At 44.6% G+C, this 27,365-nt stretch overlaps 1 protein-coding gene across 2 annotated transcripts; it reads left to right on the top strand.

Moving 5' to 3' along the window:
* The first annotated feature begins 1,596 nt into the window (after window positions 1-1,596).
* Window positions 1,597-19,850, top strand: SPSB1 (splA/ryanodine receptor domain and SOCS box containing 1). Of its 2 annotated transcripts, none has more exons than XM_069948096.1 (3): window positions 1,597-1,689; window positions 11,094-11,904; window positions 18,091-19,850. In XM_069948096.1, the coding sequence occupies exons 2-3, from the start codon at window positions 11,211-11,213 to the stop codon at window positions 18,216-18,218; spliced, it is 822 nt and encodes a 273-aa protein (XP_069804197.1). In that variant the 5' UTR covers window positions 1,597-1,689; window positions 11,094-11,210; the 3' UTR covers window positions 18,219-19,850. The 2 variants fall into 2 exon arrangements, with proteins under 2 accessions (XP_069804197.1, XP_069804196.1); XM_069948095.1 differs by having other exon boundaries at window positions 1,612-1,840.
* Window positions 19,851-27,365: the final 7,515 nt, after the last annotated feature.

The raw sequence follows: 27,365 nt of genomic DNA, 5'->3' as shown, positions 1-27,365 counted from the left end.
TGATTATTATTTTTTTTTTTTACATTACTTCATCGGCACCAGTGCACCAGTATGTAAGGCAGATCATAGACTTCCATTGATCTCCAGCCCCCTAGCGTTTTTATTGATGTTTTAGACGTTGAGACCAGCCTTAGCCGAGATATACTATGGCTATTGTATCAACATTTTGCATCCAAATTGGGGTGCATTAGTGCATCAAATGGAATAGTTAAATGGGCCATGTCTGACAAAGGGGCGTGGCATCACTGAAATGGGTGGGGCTTAAAAGTGATGCCATGTTCCAAAATTTCGGGGCCCTATTTTTGACTATAGTGAGCGAACTAAAGATCCCCACTTGATGCTAGAGTTGCCTTTTTTAAGCTTACATTTTTAGGCCGGTGTCAGAAATATTGTGTTGATGTGGCACTATAGTGCTTTATTCATGTTTTACTAAAATGTGTTTTTTAAAAATAATAAAAACTATTGAACCAGAAAAGATCTTCCCGGCTGGCACTGCAGTACCGTCTGGATGATCTTTACTGCCGCTGTTGCGCCCGCATCCGAATTTCCCGCTGCACACAACTGAGTTGTGCACTGACAGGTTTTCTGCGGCCGTCATTAACTGAATAGCGGCCGCAGAAAACTGACATGTCAGTTTCGCGAGGGCTCCTGGCCAGAGTGTATACCCTGTCTATACACTCCGGACGGGATTTTAAGAGGGCAGCACTACGTAAGTACCGTAGTAATCATGGCCGTTGTTACAACGGCCAGGATTACTATGGAACTTACGCAGTGGGAACATGACCTTAAAAAAGTAGTTAAATAGAACAAAAGTGTTTTGAGTACGGCTGCAATCACACAGCTCCACAAAAACTGTCCAGAGCAGCAGCAAATCCCCATAGAAAAGCTCTCCTGCTCTGGACAGTTCCTGATTTAGACAGAGATGGCAGCAGAGAGCACTGTGTCAGACTGGAAAGAATACACCACTTCCTGCAGGACATACAGCAGCTAATAAGTATGGGAAGACTTGAGATTTTACATATCAACTTTACAATTTTATTCACACTTTTTTGCAAGTTTAAAAATGATGTCCCTTTCTGCAGTGGGGGAGATTTATCAAACATGGTGTAAAGTGAAACTGGCTCAGTTGCCCCTAGCAACCAATCAGATTCCACCTTTCATTCCTCACAGACTCTGGAAAATGTAAGGAGGAATCTGATTGGTTGCTAGGGGCAACTGAGCCAGTTTCACTTTACACCATGTTTGATAAATCTCCCTCAGTATTTCTGTCAGTAATTTTTTTCAACCAAAACCAGGATTGGGTTGAAAACCCAGAAACTGTACCAGTCTTTCCAGTATAATTTTGCCCAGTCAGCTCCACTCCTGGTTTTGGTTGGAGGGAAATCCTATGTGTGAGGTGTAAGCGCTGGGCTAACAATCACCGCGACCACAAAGAGTTAACAACACAGCTGCTACAGCGCCAACACGTGTTCTATCACGGATGGGCGGGGCTTACGAGGGACGTGTGGGTGTGGTTAGCACGTTTTGGGCGGGGTCAGTACTAGTTATTAGAAGACGAGAAACGGGCACGTTGGGCAGCTGGCTGGATTGAGGCGGAGTCTCTAGTGGGAGGGCGTGGCTTTTGGTGGCGGTTATTCTCGCGAGTGTGTCCGGGCAGCGCTCCGCCTCCTCCTCACTCGGCGCCTCAGGGTGAGAAGAGCTCCCGGTCCGGGGAGACGCGGCGGCAGCACAGGGGAGGCGGGTGGTCTCGGCCCGGGCTGTGAGTGTGGGCTGCACCGAGGGGGGCCGGAGCCCCGCACGTTCTGTACACTTCCCCCGGGGGGCGCCAGGGAGGGCCCCGGTGAGTAATTCTCCTAAAGCCGCGGCGGCAGCGCTGGGGATGCGGTACCGGGCTGTGTGTACGGCCGGGCCTGGTCTGTGGCTGGTGACTTGCAGGATTGGCCTCGGTGTCTCCATTATGTTCCCTAGTAACCACCTCTCCATGGGGAAACATTGTAACCATTGGCGGACACTATTGTTACCTTGTGGCCAAACTACAACTCCCAGCATTCCCTGCCAGCCACAAGCATCTATAGGCATGGGGTTGTGGTCGTGTACCTGCTGGGGGTTGTAGTTCTGCACATACTGCCTCATTTTGGAGGGCACTGTCTCTATGTTTTGCATTGATATTCATAGCAAGGTTGGCTGTGCATGCTGGGAGTTGTAGTCTTGTACTTGCACTGTCTGTGTTCTGCATTGATATTCATAGGAAGGTTGGCTGCATGCTGGGAGCTGTAGTCTTGTACTTGCACTGTCTGTGTTCTGCATTGATAGTCATAGGAAGGTTGGCTGCATGCTGGGAGCTGTAGTCTTGTACTTGCATGGTCTTTAATGCATTGATATACATAGGAAGGTTGGCTGTGCATGCTGGGAGTTGTAGTCTTGTACTTGCATGGTCTGTAATGCATTGATATTCATAGCAAGGTTGGCTGTGCATGCTGGGAGTTGTAGTTACAGCAGAGAACACAGCCTTTAGACCAGGGTTGGGGAACCTTTAGCCCTCCAGTTGCAGAACTACAATTCCCATCATGCCTGGACAGCTGTTGGCTGTCCAGGCATGATGGGAATTGTAGTTCTGCAATAGCTAAAGGTTCCGTATCCCTGCTTTAGACTATATTGCTGCTTTCCATAGTAGTGTGGGAGTTGTAGTCTTCAATAGCTGTGTGCTCTGTATTTTGGGACCTGCCATAGACTAGGCTCTGTATAGTCACTTAGCTTCTAGTCAGGGACCACTTCCTTCTGGGCAGACTTGATGCCTTCCATAGAAAGCCTGTCAGGGCATGCTGGGAGTTGTAGTGTTAATATAGCTGCCCTCAGAAGAAGCTTCCTCATCTTACTGGATGTGAGATGACTATGGGATGGGTTTTATTGGTTTGTGCCCAGTAATTACAGACTTACTTGTAAACCAGTTCTCTATTATAATTGTCTGGCGCCCTCATTTAACTTTAATTTTGAGTCACTCTCTGACTAATAGTGATACCTGGTAAATGTGGCTGTGCTGCCATGAAGATGCCAGCGGCTGCTCTCACCTGCTATGTGTAATGTATACCTGTTGCTGGGGATAGTAGATGGTGGGCTGTGTGTGTGACCTCAGGCTATAGATGTAATGGGCATCTATAGGACTCCCTACCAGTCTATGGGTTACATAGGAACCTAACTAACACAAACTATACTGAGGAGTCTCGGTATATCGGTGCTGATTGTGGGTTACATGTGCAGCCCATTGTTTCCAGAAGGAACGTGTAATTCTTAGGGCCCTATTCTACCGGACGATTATCGTTTGCATAATCAACGATCTCAAACGACAGCTATTGCGAAAGACCTGAAAACGTTCACTCATTTCCATGGAATGATGATCGTTACTTATGATCGTAATTGCGATCGTTTTTCTTTGCTATTGCGTTCGTATCTATTGCAAACGACCGAACGATGTCCTAATTAATGCGAATGATTTGCGAACGAGCAACGATAAAAATAGGTCCAGGTCTTATAAAGCGCTTAACAATTTCTCGTTCGGTCGTTAATCGTTAACTTCATTTCAACTGAACGATTATTGTTTAGATTCAAACGATTTAATAATCTGAACGATAATTGTCCGGTGGAATAGGGCCCTAAGGGTACTATTACACCAAGCAATTTTCTGACTATTAACGATAAACAATCTAAACGACCGCTAAGGCAAACGACCCGAAATCGTTCGCCCAAGTACACGAAACGATGATTGTTTTTTACGGTCGTTTAGTCGTCGCTATTGCATACGTTTCAGCTGTGAATTCTTATTCCACCGAACGATGTGCGAACGATCAAACAATTAAAATAGGTCCGGATCTTATTAAACGATCAACGATTTCTCGTTGTTCGTTTAATCGTTGCCTGCTATTACACGAAATGATTATCGTTCAAATCCAATCGATTTTAACGATTTTTCGAACAATAATCGTTCCGTGTAATACCACCCTAAGTCTTGCCTGTGGTGGCGCTGCAGGGGAACTGAACACTTTCTGCTAGGTGCCAAGCTTGGGTCTGCTCTTGGCAGTAACTGATCTCCAGTACTTCTATTTAGGAGATGTTTCCTAGATTAAAGGACAACTCCCGCGGGACCCCAAAAAAAAAAAAAACACAGACACACACAGACACCATACTCACCATCTCTCCGGTGACGATCGCCACTCGATTCGCCCGCCGTCCGCCTCTCCGTCGCCGCCTTCTGCCATCCAGCGATGTCTCCAACTTCCGGGTCCAGGGGATGGAAAAGGCTGCCAGTGCGCTTGCGCACCGGCAGCCTTTTCATTGGCTGGAGCGCATCACATGGCTTCCAGCAAGCTCAGCCAATCAGGGCTGAGCAAGCTGGAAGCCATGTGATGCGCTCCAGCCAATGAAAAGGCTGCTGGTGCGCATGTGCACCAGCAGCCTTTTCATCCCCATTCACTTTGCATGAAGACACGGAGGAGGAAGAAGACCCGGACCGCCCCTCGGCTCTGACGTCGTCGTCACCAGATGCCGCCCCGGAGAAGAGGACCGTGACGATCGTAATAGGTAATGTATACATTCCTTAACTTCCGGGGTGGGGGTCGGGGGTCCGAAAGTGGGGGAAGGGGGCCAGGCCGGGTATTTAACCACATTACAAAGTTATATAACTTTGTAATGTGTGTTAAATGAGCAAAAAAAAATTTTTGTGGGAGTTGTCCTTTAAGATGCCCTGCAATACTTCACTTACTGCAGGCAGGACCAGCATCTCTATCAGCTGAGCCAAATGTTTACTTGGATGTTTCTTAGAACTTTGTGGTCAGAGTACTGTCACAGTAATGCAGTTGTGTTGCAGTCTGGGTTTACACTGTTCTGCTATGTCACCAAACCATGCCTGATGGGGTCTATCTGGCTGCTGCTGCTATTGCAGCGGTCGGAGTAACACTTTAGTAGGTAGGGGTTATGTGGCCGCCCCGCTTACTTGCTGGCACATGCCGTGTTGGGCTGTTTGCTCAGTGCTGTGTGCTTGCCCTTCTTTCTATATTCTCAGTCTCATCTCAGAGCCTTGCTGATAAGGCAGTGTTGGTCTATTAAACTCGCAGGTTCAAAAGTCTGTATACATGACAACTGATAACATTACTATAGTTTACACTGCGTTTGTCCGTCTTGTGACAGGCAAGATGTATTGACTCCTTGTGTGTTTAGGCTGCAACCGCTCTTCACAACGGCTGAAGGGAGAAGCCAGAAGGACACTGTAGCGTGGAGAGGTAAAGTGTGTGTGCATGTTTACTTATGCAGCAACTGCTGCACGGACATTGCTAACCATGTCCATGCGGCGGCCCTTGCTGTGGGGAGCAAACCTGTCAATGTTCAGGTATCGGCAACATTGGCCAAACCTTAACGCTTTGGTTGATTCCCTGCGGCTGTAAAAGTTCCTGGAAAACATGGGTGCTGCTTGTGGCTGTATAAGGCTGCATTCACACGTTCAGTGTTTTTCCTGGACTGCTAGCTACCTCCGTGATCTGTGCAGTCCGTTTTGCATCCATGTCCCTTTTTTTTTTTTTTTTTTTTTTTTTTACGGATCTGCTTTAAAGCATTTTAAACTACATTGATTAGATCATATCCATGTTTTTCACGGACGTCACATCTGTGAAAAACACAGATCTCATTGATTTCTATGGGGAATCCTCTTCGTGCATCCGTTCCGAGTAATGACTTGTCCTATCTTTTAACGTCACGGAATGTCTAAATAGCCCAATAGAAACCAATGGGCTGTAAAATTGTCCATGGACAACTTCACGGACGTGTGAATGCAGCCTAATAACTCGGCCTTCAGAGCTACAGATTGTTAGAAAGTTGTGGCTCTACACTTCCTGGCAACCACCTACAGAGCACCTGTGACCAGGCAATAGGATGTATACAGCAACCAGCAGTACAATTGCTGAGGAGTAAGTGTAGTGCTTGAGAGCTCCAGTAAAGTGCTCTGAGTATGGGGGATCTGGGGGTCACTTACGGTTTGGGCTTCCTAATGAACATGGAATGAAGTCCCAGTATATGTGCAGACTTGTAGCTGGCTCGGCACTAAACCACTTCACTGGGGGCATCTCTCCCAAGGTCAGTAGGATCAGGTATGGCCTATGCATGGTGCAGAATGTCTATAGATATGTAGTGGAGCTTTTCAGGTGCATACATTGGAAAAAAATGTGAACAGACTCTTATGCCTCATAGTTGTAAGGATGGATCAGTCTTTAGATACCGCTGTCTGGTTTGTTTCCCATCTCTCAGACTAGCTGTGGGAAGTGAAACTGTACAGTAGACTTCTATGGGGTTTACAGTACTTGGCACTGGCTAAAAATATTGTGAATAGTTTAAATAGGAATGGGGAAACACTTTGGCGGTGTAATATTCTGTTGCAGTTCCTTGATCCTTAGGATAAATGAATCACGTCTGAGAAGTGTCTGCTGCAAAGATGGCGACAGTCTGTGATTATTGTGCATTATCTGCGCTAAGCAGCCAATCTGTGCCTGTCGGGTGTAAGAAAGGACTGCAGTAGCCTCTGTTCAGACAGTCCCCATTCACGGGTAGTAGTGTTACTGCATATAGTCTTTCATGTGTGAAAATAAGGGGGCATGTTTCGTGCACAATCCCTTAATACAGATGTGCTACAGAACAAAATTTTCAGTTCCTGTCACATGTATAGTATCACAGTGAAAGCTGCTGTTACTCCGTACTGTTATGGCCTATGGCGCTGCATTTTCGCAGCATGTTTTCATTCTGCTGAGAGAATGTAGTTGCAACTTTAACTATTTCTTTGCTGGGCTGGTAAACGGACACCATGCTTGCCCGTTCCTCCAGTGTACTCCTGTCTGCTTTGTGTGTCCCGGCTCACTGACAGTCCACTCAGCAAATCCCTGACACTGGTGGGACAGCACAACTATTGGCTGAGCGGGCTGTCGGTGAGTTGGGATTGGGAGAAGCAGACAGTTTGCTGGAAGAACAGGAGCGAGTAAGCGTGGTGTCTGTGTTTACCAGCCCGGCATAGAAATGGTTAAAATTGCAGCTACATTCTCACAGCAGAATGAAAACTCACTGTGAAAATGCAGAACCATAGGCCATAACAGTACATTGTAACAGTGGAATTTGCTGTAAAACCTGCAGTGTGAAATCTGCTGCCATACTGTGTGAATCTACTCTAAGTCTTAATGCTGTAATTGTATGGACTGTAACTATGGTACAGGTGAATGCCCCCTAGGAGGTTGTGCAGGAATAGAAAAACATGGCTGCTCCCTTCTAAAGACAACCCTGCACACATCCATGTGCTGATTTAAAGCGGTTAAGGCCCTATTACACAGAACGCTATTCAGCCGATAATCGTCCTGTGTAATAGAAGGCAATGATCAGCCGACATGATGGCAGCTATCTGCTGTAATAGCACCAGCAGCGAGCAGGGAACGAGGGGCAAACAATCGCTGCCATTGCTCGTTTGCTCCTCAGTTGCCCCGTGTAATAGGGGCTTTATCCAGTGCCAGAAAAACATGGTTACTGTCTTCCAGAGACGGCACCACTCTTGTTAGTTTGGGTGCAGGTTTTGCCACTCATTTGCATTGAAGTGAGTGGAGGTTAATTGTAAACTGCACCTGAACTAGAGACTAGTAACATGCTGTCTCTGGAAGAAAGTGGCCACTTTCTCGCCCCCCCACCCCCGCGCCTTAACAGTGGATAACTCCTAACTCCTTAGGGGCACAACATATATACACTTTGCATTCTGCCCAGTGAAGGTGGTATGAATCCTGACCAGATGCTGTTTACACTGTGCAGCTAGCCACAACCTTACCTGGTGGCTGGGGGTTTCCATTAGGTAGTCAGGTTGTGATCAGCTCACTTTCTGGCTTCCTCTGCAAAGTTTATTTCTGACTTGCTGTAAAATTGTGCAGCTTTCCAGCACCCTTCTCTCTATTACAAAAAGGCCTTGTAACACAGCCCGAGCCCTTCTGTAAACGAACACTGATCTGTGATCGGCCCTCCATTAGACCCTTAAGTCTCGACCACTTGCTTGTAAATCTTCTGTTATTTAACAGACTTCTCAGCAGATCAAAACCGACAAACGAGCATTGGCCTGGCTGATGGGACGTCCATATTACACGGGGTGGTAATGGCCTCCCGTAATAGATCCCAGAGTATAGAAGGTTCTGGTTGCCATCAATTAATAGAAAAATATTAACATGTCAGGTCTCCCTTTTATTTATAGGAATGACGGATCAACCAAAACACTGCAGAGACCCAATCACATGTTTCTCAATGTCGGTGAATCTAGGAACACCTCCGCCCCCCCCCCCCCCCTGGAAAAATTTTGGTGCGCTAGCCAGACGTGGAAGAAACAACCAAGCCAACTGTCAAGGAAACCACCTGCTAGGCATCGCTCTCACTATCCAGAATCCTGCCCCATACTGAGAGGCAAATAGCTGTCTGAGGATAGATACTCTGCCTGGGTGTTTCCCAGGACATGTCATACTTGACTGTGGCTTGTTGGAAGGTGGTTTCCTTGACTGGAGATCCCCCTATCCTTGGTGGTTTCTTCTCAGTAGGTTTTGCTAGTTCACGGGCACTTTGGTGTCTCCGCACTGTTTTTGCATCTTTCTTTTATTTATGTCACACTTCACCAAGTAAACATGGGTTCAGTAATCTCTGCACTTGCCCAGACAACAAGAACCAATGGACTTAATACACCTTTTGGCTTCTTGCCTTTGCATGGCCAGTGTTTGATGGCAGCCCACCCTCCATGGACTGTCCGTTCTCTACACATCTGTGGTATTGCTGACTGTAAAACCAATATGGCGGAGTTTAGGATGCATTACACCACAAACTGGAGGCTGAAGCGAGCAACAATGAAGGGGCACAGTGTATGCGGCCGAGCGCTTCTGTCCCTTTATTTTGGTGATAGAGGGGGGTCTCTGCAAACGGACCCCCAGCCATACAAGCCTCCAGAATGCCAGATGTTTGAAATGATTCCTATCAATATAGCTCACCAAATGGGGTTTATCCATAGCTGCCAATTCAGGATGTGATTGTGTCCTGGATGCATAGCGGAAGCCCCCCGGGATATGAGTGCAATGCACCTGATGTATCTGCATGCTGTGTACTGTCCTTATACTGGTAAGGTTTCCTTTCGGCGGTGTTGCAGACAGGGCAGGAAGTCTGCTGTGTGTATCAGATCTCATACAATCCTCTGTATGGTTACATTCACCTCCGGAGAGGCTTGTGTTTTCACTGAACTGAACCTGGGTTGTGGTTAAGTACTTTGGTGGCAGGATCTTACATTTCCAGCTAAAATGAGTCACTATCTTACTGAAAAAAAGCTGGGTGACATATATAATCATAATGAGAGCAAACAGTAAGAAATCTGCCTACTCATGGAGGAGAGGATGGCAGATCGGCAGCGGGTTTTTTGTCCGGACTTGTGAGGTGATCAGTGTTTGGGACCTGTGTGGCTGTAGCGGACTCGTCCATTGAGTCACATGATGTCATACATGCTAAAACCTTGGCTCAACTGAGCCTGACTAATGTTCAGTTACTTATACGTCAGGGATGGCTAACCTTCGGCCCTCCAGCTGTTGCAAAACTACAACTCCCATCATGCCTGGACAGCCTTCGGCTGTCCAGGCATGATGGGAATTGTAGTTTTGCAACAGGGCTGAAGGTTCCCTATCCCTGACGTATACAATGCAGTCACCTACGCTATATGAATGTACACTTAGGTGCTTTCCGTGTTGATATAGAAGACGGGAGTGTTTATATACTCGTGTAAGCTCATGTTTCCATACATTAACAATGAATGTCTTGCCACCTTTCTTACAATGGCTGCGAAACTCATTATTGGAGATAAACAAAACCCCTCTAACTTTAATGAGGACTTGTCAGGTTTATGACATGGTGTCCAGCACCTGACCAGACAATAGTGCTGCTGCTTTTTTTTTTTTTTTTTTTTTTTTTTTTCCAGGACTGGCATGGAGGGCACCAAGCCATGGTCATGATGGTCTTCCTTTCATATACAGTATAGTGCACATGTCAGTCTGTAAATAGAGATTAGATGCAAATACCTTGACTGTTCAAAGTTCTTAACACGTCAATTCTTTTTGCCAGGGACACTTTAAAACTAAGCAGTGCATTGTATTGTATGTGCCCTATCTATGGCTAAAGGTCTCATCACATGACTGGGCTTTGTAATCCTGACCTTACTGTTCAAATATTCAGGTCCTTGTGCAATACAAGATGTACGTTCTGTCTCGAATGTTGTAATTCTGGTGACCTTAACTTTTGTGATGTGAAAGGTTTCTGTGCCAAGTGGTCAGCCTGTGATGACTTGTTGTACTCGTGTACTGCCAATATAAGCTTCCCGTGACTGATCTTGGTGAACAGTATATTAAAGGGGTTATCCAGCGCTACAAAAACATGGCCACTTCCCCCTCGTCTCCAGATTGGGTGGGGTTTCAAACTCTGTTCCATTGAAGTAAATGGAGCTTAATTGCAAACCACACCTGAACCGGAGACGAGAGGGGGAATGTGGCCATGGTTTTGTAGCGCTGGATAACCCCTTTAATGACTTGTTGCTTTATGAAGCTTGCCGTACACAATATGGCTGCCAGTAAACCTGCCTCTACTAGGATGTAAAGGTTGGATCAGTTGCCATCCCTGCATGTCTGATCCTTCTCTCCTAACATTTGTCACTGAAGAATCGGGAGGCCCCCATACACGTACCACTTACCTGCGGCAAGGCCATCTCTTTTATATAAGCACACTGTAGGCGTGAGGGGCATCATGTACTCTGCTCCATTGTCTGTCTCATGGGAGAAGAGATGTCCCAAGGATTGTAGGACAAAGCTGTACAGATACATGAGGTCTAGAGACAGACCTCACATTCACCATCTAATACTGGGAGGGGGCACACTTTCCATGACAAACTTTTTATTGCTTAGCCCTTCGTGTGTCGCTCATCTATCCAAAATCTTGTAATTTCTGAAAGCTTTTTTACGTCTGCTTACCCGTCAGCATGCGGTCAAACATTAACTTTCTTCCTCTCTCTCCGTTAGACCAGCCAGGCCTGAACATTAACCTCCCAGAGATTTCTACTGGACGGTGGTCATCGAGAGGCTGGACATCTGCATGCGATTGCCTCTGGATCTATAAAAGTAAACCTGTGGTGGAATATGGGTCAGAAGGTCACAGGAGGCATTAAGACAGTGGACATGAGGGACCCGGCGTACAGACCACTGAAGCAAGATCTCCAGGGTCTGGACTATAGTAAACCTGCTCGGCTGGATCTCTTGTTGGATATGCCTCCAGTGTCACATGAAGTACAGCTCCAGCATTCGTGGAATAATAACGATCGATCGCTCAACGTATTTGTCAAAGAAGACGACAAACTTGTTTTTCACCGGCATCCGGTGGCACAGAGCACTGACGCCATACGTGGCAAAACTGGTTATACGCGTGGCCTGCATGTGTGGGAGATAACATGGGTCATGAGACAGCGAGGGACTCACGCCGTTGTTGGAGTAGCAACTGCAGACGCTCCACTCCATTCTGTGGGTTACACCACACTCATAGGAAGCAATGGGAAATCCTGGGGATGGGACTTGGGTAGGAACAAACTCTATCATGACGGTAAAAATCAGCCAAGTAGAACGTACCCAGCTTTTCTAGAGCCTGATGAAACATTCATTGTGCCAGATTCTTTCCTGGTGGTTCTAGATATGGATGATGGTACTCTGAGCTTCATCGTGGATGGACAGTACATGGGCACTGCTTTTAGAGGATTAAAGGGAAAGAAACTGTACCCCGTTGTCAGTGCTGTATGGGGCCACTGTGAAATCAGAATGCGATACATAAATGGACTTGACCGTAAGTAATCTGTTTCATTGGCGGATCTTGTCCGTGTAGACAGTTAACATTACGCTGTCTCCAGAATGTAAACGCTTGTCTTTGTGTAATGTCTGGTCTGGATAACGTCTTTGGTAGGAAAACGTCATCTGTCCTTACACTAAAACCAACAGAATATTTGAGTGGTGTCTAGATAAGTCTTTCACTACTAGCACATCTCATATGGATACCCAGTCTTACTGTACATACCTGTTGCAAAAAAATGCATGCTGCCAGAGTATAGTGGTGGTAGTGAAATGGATGTGAACCCACAGGTTAAGGAATACTACTCTTATGTACACCACAAAATATGGCTTTAGGGTGCGTTCCCACGCCTAGGATCCGCAGCAGATTGATGCTGTATTCAGTTTTATTTTATTTATTTATTTTTTTAGCTACACTGGTATCAAATCCACTGCAGAATCTGTACATGTGATGGCACCCTTATGGTGCCTTCACACCTACAGGATCTGCAGCTGATTTTCTCCAGCAGATTTCATTTAAATAACTGAACACAGCATCAAATCTGCTGCAGATCCTGTAGGTGTGAACGCACCCGTAAAGTGTCTGTTTTATTGATTCCTGCCAAAAAATTTCAAACAGGCGAACTTTGTAATTGGGTTTATTAGCTAAAACAAATCTTTTTATCATGAAAAAGCAGTTTGAAGCTCTCCCCCTGTCTTCATGGTTCTCTTATGGAGAGGTGGAGGAAGATGAAGCACCAAAATGGGACAACAAAGATAATTTACAGCTGCATTACCGGGCTATCTCCTCTGAGGTCAGCACTGACCTCTGAATACCGGCTTTCACACAGTTCCCACTGTGTAATGCTTTCTCTGCTGGGGATGTATCTCTCTCCTCCCCCCTACCATCTCCATAGGTTACACAGGGCTCAACTGATGTAAAAAGAGTTGCGATTTCCTGATAATGAGCAGTGGATGAGAGATAGGAGGGGGGGGGGGGCTGAAGTCTTTTTGAATGCAGATAATGGCACATTTGCCTAGTAAACCCAATTATAAGGTTTTCTTAATTGCTTGGGCTATTTAATTTCTGCAAAAGACAAATTTCTGCATAGCTGTTGCTGCTATGTATTGGCACCACTCTGCTCTCCTGGATATCCAACTAATGCATCTAGTACTAGTGAACATTTGCGACCACTCGCAGTAGACAGACTGGATGGGCATTCAGTAGGGAAAAATGGGAACATTGGAGGTGTTTGAGTTGTATCACCAAAGGTCCCCATACACTTTGGTTATAGTCACATGTCAGAAATTTGTGCTGGTTACTAGAACAAATGTGATAATCTATAGGAGATACTGTTGTGGAATACAAGGATCAGGCAGGTTCTATTTCAGCTGCCCAGCCTTTGTTTTAAATCAGGGGTGACCAACTCGTGTCCCAGCTGTTGCAGAAACTACAATTCCCATCATGCCTATACTTGGCTTTAGCTGTCCAGGTATTGTGGGAATTGTAGTTTTGCAACAGCTGGAGGGCTGAGAGTTTGACACCTGTAGTTTAACCCTCTCTCAATTAGGAACACATGACTGTTCACACACCTATTAGTTTCAGCCCTTCTAATCCTATATGCGCAATCACCTTTAAACACCCTGGAGAGATTTATCAAACATGGTGTAAAGATAAACTGGCTCAGTTGCCCCTAGCAACCAATCAAATTCCACCTTTCATTTCTCAGATTCTTTGGAAAATGAAAGGTGGAATCTGATTGGTTGCTAGGGGCAACTGAGCCAGTTTATCTTTACACCATGTTTGATAAATCCCCCCCCCCCCCCCCCCCCCCCTGTATTGGTGTATGTCGGGAGTCTTCCCCTTACACCACCAATGTGGCATGAGTTGCCAAGTTGGTCAATATGACTTCCAAACACTTGAATAGAGATGAGTGAATTTACAGCACTAGTGAAGCGCTTTATTAGCTCTTCATCTGCTTCTGTCACTTGTTTTTGAACTCAGAGCTGCTCCTCCCTGGAAGTAGGATTCAGCTTTTCCAGGCACCTGGGGAGGAGTGGCATGGTGTTCAAAGGCAGCGGGCTGATAAGCTGACTGAAGAGCTAATGAAGCGCTTCGCTAATACTGTAAACTCTCTCATATCTACACTTGAAGTGTTCAGACTCTGAATGGGGCTTTAATTGACTTGGTTCAATAAAGTGGGGCAGATCTACTAAGTTATGCAATATTATTCGTGGACAACTGCTTTTTTTAAAGGGTTGAATGGGAACTTCAAACAAAGTGACCTGCTAAACTCCCTTGGCCTGGACACCTGTGCCAGCAGCTTGCATCTGTTTAATGTTGTGATGCAATGTTTAGCCAGAAAACAACCACTTCTGAGTTCTAGGAGCAAAGTAGTTTCTTTTGTGCCATTAACCGTTTCAGTAAGTGAGTTGGTGGTAAATAAGGTAAATAAGGGCATGGACAATCACCAAAAATCCTGATGTGGCAAAAGTTAATTGGTTGCAGTCAGTGTTTGGGAATTATCCCAGCTGTCATGTGACTGAGATGGCTGTGTAATGTAAGTATAGGAGGCCCTCTCTCTAACCAAGCACTAGTGCACCTCGTACTCTGAACAATCATATCCTCAATAATAAGAGGGTCCCAAACTATGTGCTGGTGCGTGCACAGTTATGGAAGCTTTCTGAGGTACAGGGGTACATAAAGCTGGTATTTACCAATTGTATTTGACATGACCATTTCAAATAGTCACTCTGCTCTATGGGTTGCTAATGTGTGACTATATGACATGACCACTTACAGGGTAATATGCATATAAACTGCACATGAAAAGCAGCATCTAGGTACCTGTCATTTGGGGGGGGGGTGATCAGACCGCATCTGATTAGGAGACCCTGATCATGTTAAACTTATCTATATGTCTGATAGCTTTAAAGAGGGTGGATGAAAGAAATATCCAGTTCCCGTGGGTCCTGCATTACACTGCTCCAGTCCCCAATCATTTCTGGGTCTGTGACGTGCCTTGGATTGTCATATTTCAAGCTGTCAGTCTCAGATCCCCGTCAGTTTCTGGTCAGAAATGTTGCTGGAACTGGGGTGTTGGACGTTTTTCGACTGCCCGGAGTACCCCTTTTTAAAGTGTCACTACTTGTTCTATTTATTCTTTGCAGAAATCAATAGTACAGGCTTTTCTTCTATTTTTTTTTTTTTACCTCCTAATTGGGTTTATTAATGCCATATTTGCCTATCTGCATTCAAAAAGACTTTCCCCAGGTCTCTTCCCCCCCCCCCCCCCCTCTCTCTCTCCTTCACTGCTCATCAGGAAATCTTGACTTTTTTTTTTCTTCTCTCCAGTTGGGCCCTGTCTGTTCTATGGAGAGGGGAGGGGGGAGAAGGGAGATTAGTCGCCAGCAGAGAACAAAGGATTACACAGTGGGAGCTGTGTGAAAGCTGGTATTCAGAGGTCATTGCTGACTTCAGAGGGGAGAGCCCAGTAATGTAGCTGTAAATGAACTGTCCTGTTTTGGTGCCTCATCCCTCTCAATAGAAAATCATGACAGTGGGGAGAGCTTCAAACTGCTTTTTCATGGTAAAAATGCATTTATCGGCTAATAACCCCAATCACAAAGTTTCTTAATCGCCTGCACTATTGATTTCTGCAAAAAAAAAAAAATTAAACTACAGTGACCCTTTAAGGCCTAACACTTCAGACAGTCTGCCAGCCCAACATTGTAGTAAATTCAGAATCTCCTGGCTTTATAAATCCCCCCCCCCCCCTGCAGTTTCTGCAGTAATATAGTAACTAGAAGCCTAGGAGGGGCTCCAGATGTATCTGTTACCTGTATGCAACATCTGGAAGGGGAGCAGCAGTGTGGAGAAATCTGAGTGAGCAGAGATGAAGACTGGAAATATGCAACTTGGCACAAGTTATGGTGCCAGGCGCCTAACCAGACCACCAGGTCATTTAGTGCTCACTGTGACCCCCACACTAACTTTTAAGAATTTTTTTATTTTTTTTGCAGGGGGTTGTACAGCAGCATATGGTGCTACTTACAAAAACACCACTCCTGTCCCCAGGCTGTGTGTGGTATTGCAATTTGGCTCTATTCACTTCAGTGGAATTGAGCTAAGAAACCCAGGGACAAGTGTTGTGGTTTCTGGAAGAAAGCGGCCATGTTTTTCTAAGTCTGGACAACCCCTTTGACGCACTTATCTGCTTTAGTCACTGAAGTTGCACTCACTAGTATAACTGAGAGGTACCAAGGGTGTCCTTGTCTTGGTCTGTCGTGGTGAAGGTGTCAGTTGTATAAATGGTGGCAACTTGCCCTGGCAATAGGATTCACTTAGGGCTTGGTTCCCAAAATGCGCTTTGATGCAATTTCTACTTGAGGCAGATGGGGGGGGGGGGGGGTATCATGAATCTCTTGTTTTGCAGTACAGATTTTACTGGTGAAATGTTAAATCTCGCGTTCATATATTTGTGCTTCCAGAATGTTAAAAAAGCTTCTATGCAAAGTGCGGGTTGTAATGCTGCTTCACTCCCCCTCCCATCCCTACCCCTGCTTTGACAGCTGAGCTCACTAATGTGGGAGGGGGAGTGAGGAAGTGTTAAAGCTTCAACACCACAAACTTGGGAATGCCTGACACCTATCCCCTTTCCTAGGGGATAAACTTCTGGTCAGACCATTTATTACACACATTAGGACGTCTTGTAATGTAGTCCGCTAGTTGCATATTTGAAGTGTTGCTGAATGGAAAGCGAATGCCCTATTGTTATCCCTGGACTTTATCATAGTGCAGACTCTTGATGTCTTCCAGTTTTGCTTTTTATTTTACAGCTGGGTAAATCCCAGGAGCCGGGAGGTTGCTGGGTGACTAACTCTGACTATTGCCTCTGTTTTAGTAACTGTACTGGGTCTACTTGATGGTATATTAGTAACTGTACTGGGTCTACTTGATGGTATATTAGTAACTGTACTGGGTCTACTTGATGGTATATAAGTCTACAGCACTTCTGGGCGATACTTTGCCTCTGGCACTGATGCCATCTTGTACATGCCCATTAGACATTGGAGGGGGTAGCCTTTTAACCTCTTAAGGACGCAAGATGTACCGGTACGTCATGCGTCCGCAAGAGTTCAGAGCGGGACAGCGCTCTGAACCGCTGCAATCCCGGGTGCCGCATGTAGCCCGGGACCGCAGCTTTTAGCGGGCATGGTCCGATCGCCGTGCCCGCTAAATAAGTAATCGGAGGCAGCTGCATGTGATCACTTGTATGCAGCCGGCCCTGGTGTCTAGTGGCGGAGATCCAAAAAGTCGTATATGCGCAATCAAGGTACCGATAGAAAGTAAACATCATGGCGCAAAAAAATGACACCTCACACAGCCCCATAGATCAAAGGATAAAAGCACCATAAGCCTGGGAATAGAGCGATTTTAAGGAACATATATTAACAATGGTTTGAATTTTTTACAAGCCATCAGATAATATAAGTTATACATGTTATATATTTTAATCGTGACTACTTGAACATGCACAACAAGTCAGTTTTACCCCAGGGCGAATGGCGTAAAAACAAATTACCCCCCCCCCCCCCCCCAAAATAAACAAAATGCAGGGGGTTTCTTTTGTTCAATTTCACCACAGATTTTTTTTTTTTCTTTTGCATTGTACTTTATGCAAAAATTCAGCCTGTCATTGCAAAGTACAATTAGTGACGCAAAAAATAAGGGCTCATGTGAGTCTCTAGGTGGAAAAATGCAAGTGCTATGGCCTTTTACACAAGGAGGAAAAAACAAACGCAAAAACGAAAATTGGCTCCGTCCTTAAGAGGTTTTAAAGGTTATTTCAACAAAGTGGTCACCTATCCTTCGACTTGGTGGGAGCAGATGCTGGAACTCCAGTGTCACAAGAATGGATGTCAATTTGTCCCAAAGTTCATGACTATATTCTGAAGTCTCATAGATGTGAACCAATGGTGGCAGACCTGGTGTTTCTCTGTTCACTGGGAGGGCAAGGGACCTTCATTTAAGTGATGGGTGGGGGTCACTTAATTTAGACCCATACTGATAAGCTAATAAGTAATAGTAAAATTCTTTCTTCCATAAGATAAAGGCTATATTACCTCCAGATGTATGAATGAACTGATGCTGCTTTGCCCGTACTGTTCATTGCACTTACCCAGTCTTTCTTTCTCTTTCCAGCCGAGCCCCTTCCTCTGATGGACCTGTGTCGACGAGCCGTTCGCCTTGCACTGGGAAAAGACAGACTGAACGAAATTCAGACTCTTCCATTGCCGGCGTCCCTTAAAGGTTACTTACTGTACCACTGACAATCCACACCAGTGGACTCGCTCACCCAGTGCTATGCATCCCAAGACTCCACATTTTGTCCTTAATGCTTGTTGGTAGGAAGATGGTGGTACAGTTTCCTCGTGCATGCTTCCAGCTACAAAATACCTCCAAGTTTTATCTTTCTGGGATCTTGCAACCATTGGGGGGGGTCTCTGTATGAAGGACATGTGAATGTTGCGTGTGATTTAGAAGTGTAATGAGTCATGTGACCAATTTCTTTTAACTTAATGGTCTTTTGAACAGGAAGACTTTTGCTTTTTTTTTTTTTTTCCTTTCCATGTGCCCTATGATGGGCTCTTATGATGTGCGTCCTACCAATTTTAAATGTATGTCTTGTCCTTTTTACTGTTGTGCCTCAGAACACTATTCAGAGCCTAAACCTGTCGGTTCCTCATGTCCATGGCTTGTTACCTGTACACTAGCTTTCTGCACTTGATCCACCATCTGAGGGTTGGGTGTTGTCTGTTATATTTGGTAGAGGCTTATAGGCAAGTGCTCTGCATATTGTAACAGGAGAGCACGCCCTCAATTGTAATGGCTGATGGGAAGTGAGGTTGAGCTGATTGCCAATAATTTTTTTTTTTTTTTTTTCTTTTGGGACTTTCACTTGATGCCTATTGACCAGTGCTTGACAAAAGTAACCTTTATGCCACTTGGTGTATAAGTGCAATATAAAGCTGGAGCCTTTACATGTAAAGCATTAAACTTAAAGGGGTTGTCTAGGATTAGAAGGACTCCCTCCCGTAAGTGTCACCTCTAGTATCTAGTATTTCAGCACTGGGTACAGTATTACAGCCCGGTGGCATAATTTCTGGTTTTTGGGCCCCATAGCAATTTGTAATGGTTTTATGCGGGTTGCATGTAGAAAGTCCCTCATCAAATCACACTCCATAACTTCATGGCTGTAGGTCGGACCTTTACACCAGACCAGTGTCACACTCCAGACTGGATAAAAGCACCATTCAATCTGCTAGAGATGCCATTTTCTACCCCCCACATGCCATGTAGATGGAAGGCTGGCAATATATGCACAGGTACAATGGGTAATGTTTTTATGTTTGTAGGTATGTGAATTGTGATAAAGGGCATCAGTCACCTGGTCCCTAGTGAGGCAGCAAACTTATGCTGGACTGTTTTGTGTCTATGCTTAATACTAATCCTCCTAAATGGCCATATCCCATGCATAGAACACTGCCTTGCCCCCCTAAAAAAAGGCTGCCTTCTGAAGGTGACAGGTGCACTATAAAACACTGCTGCTGTAGGGTACTAAAAGAAATTGGACTTTTTATAAAAAAAAATAAAAATACAAATGCACAAACATGCCAAGACGGTAAGAGGGGCTCCTGTACCAACGTCACCCTGCTTATAAGCTGTCTTTGTCTTGCTGGATATGGACTCTTGCAGCATTGCACAAGTTGATTTTTACAAGACTTCATTGGGCGGGTGGTGGGGGGGTTGGTTCTGCCTTCCTGGACTCTTTAGTAGTCTTCCACCTCTGAAGTGGCTTAGTGAGTCTCCCTACTGTCTATAAATGGTTGCCTGTACAGTTTTAATCTCTTTATAATTCTGTAGATAATAAATTCTGTAATAAAGAAATAGTTTAAGTATAAGATGTGTTGTGCTCATTCACTTTGCCTGACACCATACATATTGCTGTGGGTTATTTTCTTAGAACGTGGGTCTTAATTTCTTGGATTCTAGGAGCTGTAAAAGTTCACTACATTAGCCGCTTGTTCAGACTATACAGAACGTCGGCCTCTCAAATACTAAACCTGGAGGGGGCTAATGAAGTCAATCCAAATGTTTGCTGGCTCCTTCCCAGAGGGATATCTGGCTAGTCCTGTCTTTTGAGGCTCTACAGGCTCTTTTGTAGATTCAGAATTCCCAGAGAGCAATGCACCTAGGATTTCACTGCATTGAGCGCTTTAACAAGCAGCCGGAAGTGTTATTGTTTGGCTGGTGTCCCTGAGATCAGTAATTTGCTTCTCTTCTGACTATAAAGAGGTGGCTTTGGCTAGTCCAGAATGATGGGGTGGCTCAACATGGGAGATGGTGACATAAGATTTTACCAATATTGAACAAGTTGTTTACACGCTGCAGAAACTTCTGGTAAGGAAACGGACCTTCATTGTGGGCTTAAAGTGAATCTGTACCCACAATCTGTCCCCCACCAAACCACTTGTACCTTCGGATAGCTGCTTGTAATCAAAGATTTGTCCTGGGGTCTGTTCGGCAGTTATTGTCCTAAACAACTTTTAAACATGCAGCCCCGTGCTCTACGGGCGTGGCTTAGAATATCTGTGCCCTAACATTGCACCACCCCTCCGTCCCTCCTGCCCACCCTCTTCATCATTAGGAATGCCACTGGAACATTTTCTGCATGCTTAACATTGCACAGGTGCCTTAATGATCCAGCCCATGTGCCGGGCTAAACAGGTGGGGTATAGGAGACAATCTGCCTTGAGCATTCCTAATGATGAGGGACAGAGGTTGTGCCAGCCTAATGCATACACAATCTAGGCCACGCCTGTAGGGCACAGGGCTGCCAGTTTAAAAGTTGTTTTTTAGGACAATAACTGCATCACCTGCCGAACGGACCCCAGGACAGATCTTGGATTAAAAGCAGCTATCCGAAGGTACAAGCGGCTATCCGAAGGTACAAGCGGTTTGGCGGGGGGGGGGGGGGGGGTCATATTGTGGGTACAGAGTCTCTTTAAAAGTCAGTGGCTGACTTTTTTTTTTTTTTTTTTTTTTTTTGTTCCACAAGTGTATTAAGTTGAACTGTGGATTGTGCAGCACTGGTTTCCCTTTATGATGGAGTAGGACAATGGAAAGCCTCAATGCCATGAAAGGGTCCATAAAGATCATTAACATTTTTTATTTTGCAAAGGGTAAAACCTGCAAAATTCTGCAACTTACAAGCATGCCCTTTTAAAGTGACTGTACCACCAGGCCCAGGCTGAAGCACTGGAGGCGGGCCGACCCATCCTTAGTGGGAAGAAACTCCAGCCCCTCCATGACGTGACTCCATTAGAATCAATGGAACCCTATCATCGAGGGGTGGGGGTTTCCTCCCACTAAAGGTGGGTTGGCCCGCCTCCAGTGCTTCAGCCTGGGCCTGGTGGTACGTCACTTTAAAGTGTATTTGCAGTAGTTATGCCCTATCCACAACCTAAGAAGAAAAGGCTGCCCTCTTGGTTATTTCCTACAATGGCACATATACTCCAGGTGGGAACACAAAATCTTCTCCATGGGAGTACTGGAAAACACTAGCATTATGTGGTACTCTGCTGATGCCACAGCAAATCCACCATGTCAGTGTATGGCCTAGTACATACAGCCTTTCAGTTTGTCTAGGCTGACCTGACACAAGGACATTACTATCACTGGTAATTTTGTGTTCAACTTTGCATTAAAGGGGATACTCCAGTGAAAATCTTTCAAATGAACTTGTTTCAGATAGTTATATAGATTTGTAATTTCTATTAAAAAAAAACATACTTCCCATACTTATCAGCAGCTGTATGCCCTGCCAGAAGTGGTGTAGTCTTTCAGTCTGACACTGCTTTTCTGCCACATCGGTCTCCGTGTCAGGAACGGTCTAGAGCAGGAGAGGTTTCTATGTGAATTTGCTACTGCCCTGGACAATTCCTGACATGGACTGAGGTGGCAGCAGAGAGCGCTGTGTCAGACTGGAAAGAATACACCACTTCCTGCAGGGCAAACAGCAGCTAAGTACTGGAAGACTTGGGATTAGAAATAGAAGTAAATTATGGATCTATGTAACTTTCTGAAACCAGTTGACTAGAAAGATTTTCACTGGATAACCCCTTTAACACTAGTTTTGCCTATCATATGTGTAGACCTGACAGTATTTGCACTTCTGTGTAACATCATTCCTATTGTTGCAGTCAGAGCCTTGAGAGAAGCAATATCCCCCCCCCCCCCCCCTTCCTTCTGTTACCATCTGTACTCTTGGATCTACGCTTCCTTCCAGTGTGATCTTGACATTGTCTCTAGACATCTAAACGACTCCAAAAATGGAGCAGTGTCAGACAGACTGTATCAAGGTGAAGAGGAAGTGTGTTTCTAGTTTTAGCCCCCTTTAACCATATGTGGCCTGTCTAGTCCATGCCCCCCCCTTCTATGGAATGTGAAGCCGGGCTATAAACTGCACTGAGGCCGCCTGTTCTCTGTGGGAGACTCGCAAATAAGAACTTGCTGAGGCTAGACACCCAAACATGGTTCAGTTCCAGCTGTAGCAAATACTTAAAATAAATGAGGTAGGAGCTTACTGTGTTTATATGCTGAGCCCTAGCAACGCTAAAATAACGTCTCTGGGATGGGATACAGCTTTTGTAATAGTTCTGTGAAGGGCTGCATGCATCATGTTCTCCTCTCTGTGGATTAACACCGGCCTCATGCTCAAGTGCTGAACCTGGGCAGAGGACCAGGCAGGGTTGTGGTAAAGCTTTCTCGTACTGCTAGCCTGCCACTGCACCCCTTCCTATAGCCTCCCATAGACAAGGATGCTTGCTTGATCAGTGGATACATGTCACCAGGGTTTGACATATAACTTACCCCTCAGGGGCAAATGAATACGAAAAACAACAAAAAAGAAATTCAACCTGGTTTATTGCATTGTACCAATTTATGGCATTTAATTCCCATTGGTCTTTATAAAAATTGATACTGTCTTCTGCCCCCATGGTCTATAGGTGTCAGGTGCCATTTGTATGCACAGTTCTGCAATCTCATGTTTTAAATAAGTGGTTCTTTATTCCAGATAAACGGCCAATACATTATCCAGCATTGGGGGGGACCTTTCTTGTAAAAAATAGCTCCACAACCCCCTCAGGTTATTGCAATTCAGCTCCATTGACCTCAGTTAAACTAACCTGCATAGTATTTAGTTCAATGTAGTACCCAATTAATGAGTTATGCAGCGAAAATCTTTTTCAAATCAACTGATATCAAAGTTATATAGATTTGTAATTTAGTTCTATTAAAAAAAAAAAAAAAAAATCTCGTCTTCCCATACTTATCAGCTGCTGAATGTCCTGCATGAAATGTTTTATTTTTAGTCTGACACACTACTCTCTGCTGACATCTCTGGCTGAGACAGGAACTCAGGAACTGTTTTTTATGAATTCCCATAGAAAACATCTCCTGCTCTGGTCTGGACAGTTCCTGTTTTGGCCAGAGATGTCAGCAGAGAGCACTGTCACTGAAAATAAAACATTTCCTGTAGGACATTCAGCAGCTGATAAGTATGGGAAGACTTGAGAATTTTTTAATAGTAAGTTACAAATGTATATAACTTTCTAACACCAGTTGATTTGAAAGAAAAAGATTTTTGCTGGACAACCCCCTTCAAGTTCTTTGGATCCTTTTACACATCCGTAAATGCTATGCGATCTGTGATCAGGCCACAGACAACCCCTACTACAGGCTGTATTTTCCAATAAATAGGGATCTGGTTGCATATAAACTTTTTCCAGCTCCTTTCATTTTTTATTTTTTTTGCTCTGTTGATCAGTTGGGATCCCAGAGGTCGGACTTTCACTGATCACCTAGTTATCTTCTGCTCTATGGCTAGTGAGTGACTTTCAATTGACTTTGCAGTCCTCTTCTATGTAGTAAATGGAAGGTACACAAACACCAATGTGTAGTCTAAATTTCTTTCCGGTCTGACAGTGTTCTCTGCTGCCACCTTTGCAGTAGCAGTAGTAAATCCTATAGAAAACCTAATATTTTACATCAATCTACCTTACAATCTTCTATTTTTATTTTTTTTGTGATCCATCTTTAATAAATAAATAAATCTTTAATAAAAATATATTTGAAAAGAAAACCTCCTGCTCTGAACAGTTTCTCTCTTGGACAGAGATGACAGTAGAGAACACTGTCAGACTACAAAGAGTACACCACTTACTGTAGGACATACAGCAGCTGATAAGTATGGGTATTTTTAAATAGAAGTAAATTACAAATCTACATAACTTTCTGAAACTCGTTGATTTGAAAGAAAAATACTGGAGTACCCCTTTAATAATGGTCTACAGATAGGTAATTCTTCCCTGTGGAGGAGATCCTGGCTTGGCTAATCCCCCCAGGCATGTTTCAAGGTTTTTTAACTGCCCAAACATTGTCTTAAAGGGATATTGATGCTTTAATTAAAAAAAAGTGGCACCAGATAACTGATTCACCTCCTTTTAGAGGAGGTCCACTCTGCACATCCTTGAAGACTAGAATTCAATAGTATATAATAGTCAATAGTATAGAAGTGGTAGATGTGGTATCTACCTGGTCATTGTGTAGATTAGAGACCCCCTAATATGTAGTTTTGCAGTAGCTGGACAGTCACTTGATGGGATCAAGCTCATGGGAAGAACTTACATGGACGTTATCCAGGACGGACCCAGAACTTGCTGACTTGTGACCTATAAACAGTAATATCAGGTTTTTTTTTTCCTCTATACCATCTAACTACAGCTGTCTGTGTAAGAGGAAAAGCATTGCCAAACTGGACAAATTGTACAGTCTAAACATCTGGCATGTTGTGTTCAACAGGAAGAAAAACATCCTTTACAAAGCCTCCCCCCTCCCTTGTAGTTTTCAGTTGCAAGGCTTATCTATTTTGCAAGAATTCTTCATTTAGACATCTTGGCCACAAGTTTTCGGAGCGTAGTCGTGGCCTGACCCGAGCTGCATGCCAGCGTTAAAGCTGAAATGCCTGTTGGGATAAGTCTAGAATTTCTTGGATTAATCTCCGATGTGTGACTCCGCTGAGAGTCCTGCTCATCAAACATTGGAGCAAGGAGTGAGCCAGTTGTTCCAGTCTATAGATCTGCCAAAGATTTAGAACATTTAATACCTCCGTTTGGTCTGTTCACAATACACAGCTAGGAAATCTATGCCTAGAGCTCATTCTCCCAACAGTTGGCTTTTGTAGAGGGTGACCTTCTTTGCACCCAACCTGTAATGGGGAAACATGAACGATTTTCCCACCATTCACCCTGCGCAGAGGATTTCAGCTTCTCAAATTGTGGGTGGTTTCTGGCTTCACAGAGAGCTTAGTTTACATTACACATGTTAGTGCTTAAACTGATGTGGACCAGAGCGATTTGTTGCGTTAGGTTTCGACTGTGCATAATGTTACAAGGTGAAGGTGTTTTTTTTTTCCTTCAGATAAAAAACTAATGGAGGTATAAGAAATAGAAACAACATGTAGGTAAGTAAGGGCCGGGATATAAGGATTGAGGATAATTTGTGTGAAGGTGGAAACCCCCTCCCATCCCCAATGACAGTGCCACCCAACCCACTATCTTAAAATATGCAAAAGTTAAGGATAGAGCTGAGCACAACAGGAACATGTTTGCGTCCCATCGTTCGGCATCAGAATGCCGGTGGCTGAAGAAGTTGGATGCAACCCTAGGGAGTCCTGAAAGGCATGGATACAGGCTGTATCCATGTTTTCCCAAACTCCCTAGTGCTGTATCCAACTTCTTCAGAGACACATATTTAAATGGCAAATGATGGGACTCGAGTATGCTTGAGTTGCGCTCAACCCTTGTAAATAATCTTATTTTCAATTTACCCTTAAAGGGAACCAATCAGCACTGACATGGTTTCCAGCAGCACAGTATAGATCTACTGTACAGATATACCAGCCACGGCTGCAGCAGCAGCAGCTTTACAAAAGGGGAAAAAGATGTTTTGTTACGCTGTGCATGGCTGGGAAAGAAGCTGCAAAAACATACAGATAGGTGAAGTGCTGCAGAATCTGTGTGCGCTATACAATTATTATTATTATTTTTTTTTTTAACTAGTTATCTGGGTGGAGAGCCGCAGGTGACAAGTCATGGCACTCTGCCTGTCAGCACACAGTGTGGGGATGATTGACAGGCAGAGAGCCTTTGATTGGTCACGGGCGACTCCCCACCCATAAAGGTAACGTTGCAGCCGTGGCTGGTATGCTCCGCAAGCTGCACAGTAGACCTTTACTGTGCTGCTGGTAACCATATCGGCACGATTGGTTCCCTTTAACTCTTCGTCATCACAATGACTTTTTCTAAGAACCATGATGTTTTCCTTTTTATACCATTTTATGTAATGAATTGTGAAATTGAAGAAAAGATGCAATTTTGTTGAGCAGTTGGTAAGAATGATACATTACAGGGGGTTATCCAGGTTTTTAAAATATTAATAATTGATGGCCATTCTCCGCATGGCCGTCCACATGTTGGGTCTTATTACAGCTCAACTCCATTGATGTGAAGAGGACTTAAGGGGTTATCTGGAGAGCAGAAAAGGTCCCAGGTGTCTCTCTCCAGTGCTCCACTTCCTTTCTCCGGCCATCTTAGAAGGTACTTCCAAAGGGAGAGGGGGCGCATATTGTGAGTATTGCAATAGCTTCCCAGCTGCTGATGCCATTGTAACATTGGGAAGCTTTTCTACAACATGCACCTCATCTAGGAAAATACCTTCCAAGATGGTCAAAGTGAGGGAGTGCAGCACTGGTAGAACATTTTCAATACCACTCACAATTTGCTGTTTTTGGAAGAAATCAACTAAAATCTCCCTGCAAACTACAAAATTCATGCGGATAACTTGCTGCAGATTCAGTGCGCACTCCTGCATGACTCTCCCCCCGTCCTATAGACTCCATTCTATGCTCAGGCATGTCAATTCTTTTGGCGGACAATGGAATCCACCTGACCATAGAATGGAGCCTATGGGTACCGGCGGAACTTCAAATGGGAGCCAGAGGGGCGAGCACATTGAGTAAAAGAGGCTGAAATTACGAGCTGAGTCTTTGCTGCGGATTTCGATCGAAATTCTGCCTGTGCTATTGCTTTAATGGGATTTCTCTTCTGCATGTTCATTCTTTGAGCGGAGAGGCACAAGAGACATCCCATTGAAGCAATAGAACAGGCAGAATTTTGATTGGAATCCGCAGCACAGACTCCGCTCGTAATTTCAGCCTCTTTTACTCAGTGTACAAGGGCCCTAAGGATGCTGCAAATTTTGGCCTTAAAGGGAGTGTATCACCTAGATTTTTTTTTACTGATTAGAGACATATATTTAAATATGTTCTTTTTGCTTGCTATTCTATTCTGTTT

Source organism: Dendropsophus ebraccatus, chromosome 12 (genome assembly GCF_027789765.1).
Source record: "Dendropsophus ebraccatus isolate aDenEbr1 chromosome 12, aDenEbr1.pat, whole genome shotgun sequence".
NCBI classification, from domain to species: Eukaryota; Metazoa; Chordata; class Amphibia; order Anura; family Hylidae; genus Dendropsophus; species Dendropsophus ebraccatus.
This window is presented reverse-complemented; position numbering and strand designations above follow the sequence as displayed.

Bases quoted from the DNA above. Each gene is read 5' to 3' on its own strand.
- SPSB1 (XM_069948096.1), top strand. From the start codon at position 11,211: ATGGGTCAGAAGGTCACAGGAGGCATTAAGACAGTGGACATGAGGGAC. The intron at 11,905-18,090 runs GTAAGTAATCTG...TTCTCTTTCCAG, and splicing joins ATACATAAATGGACTTGACC to CCGAGCCCCTTCCTCTGATG.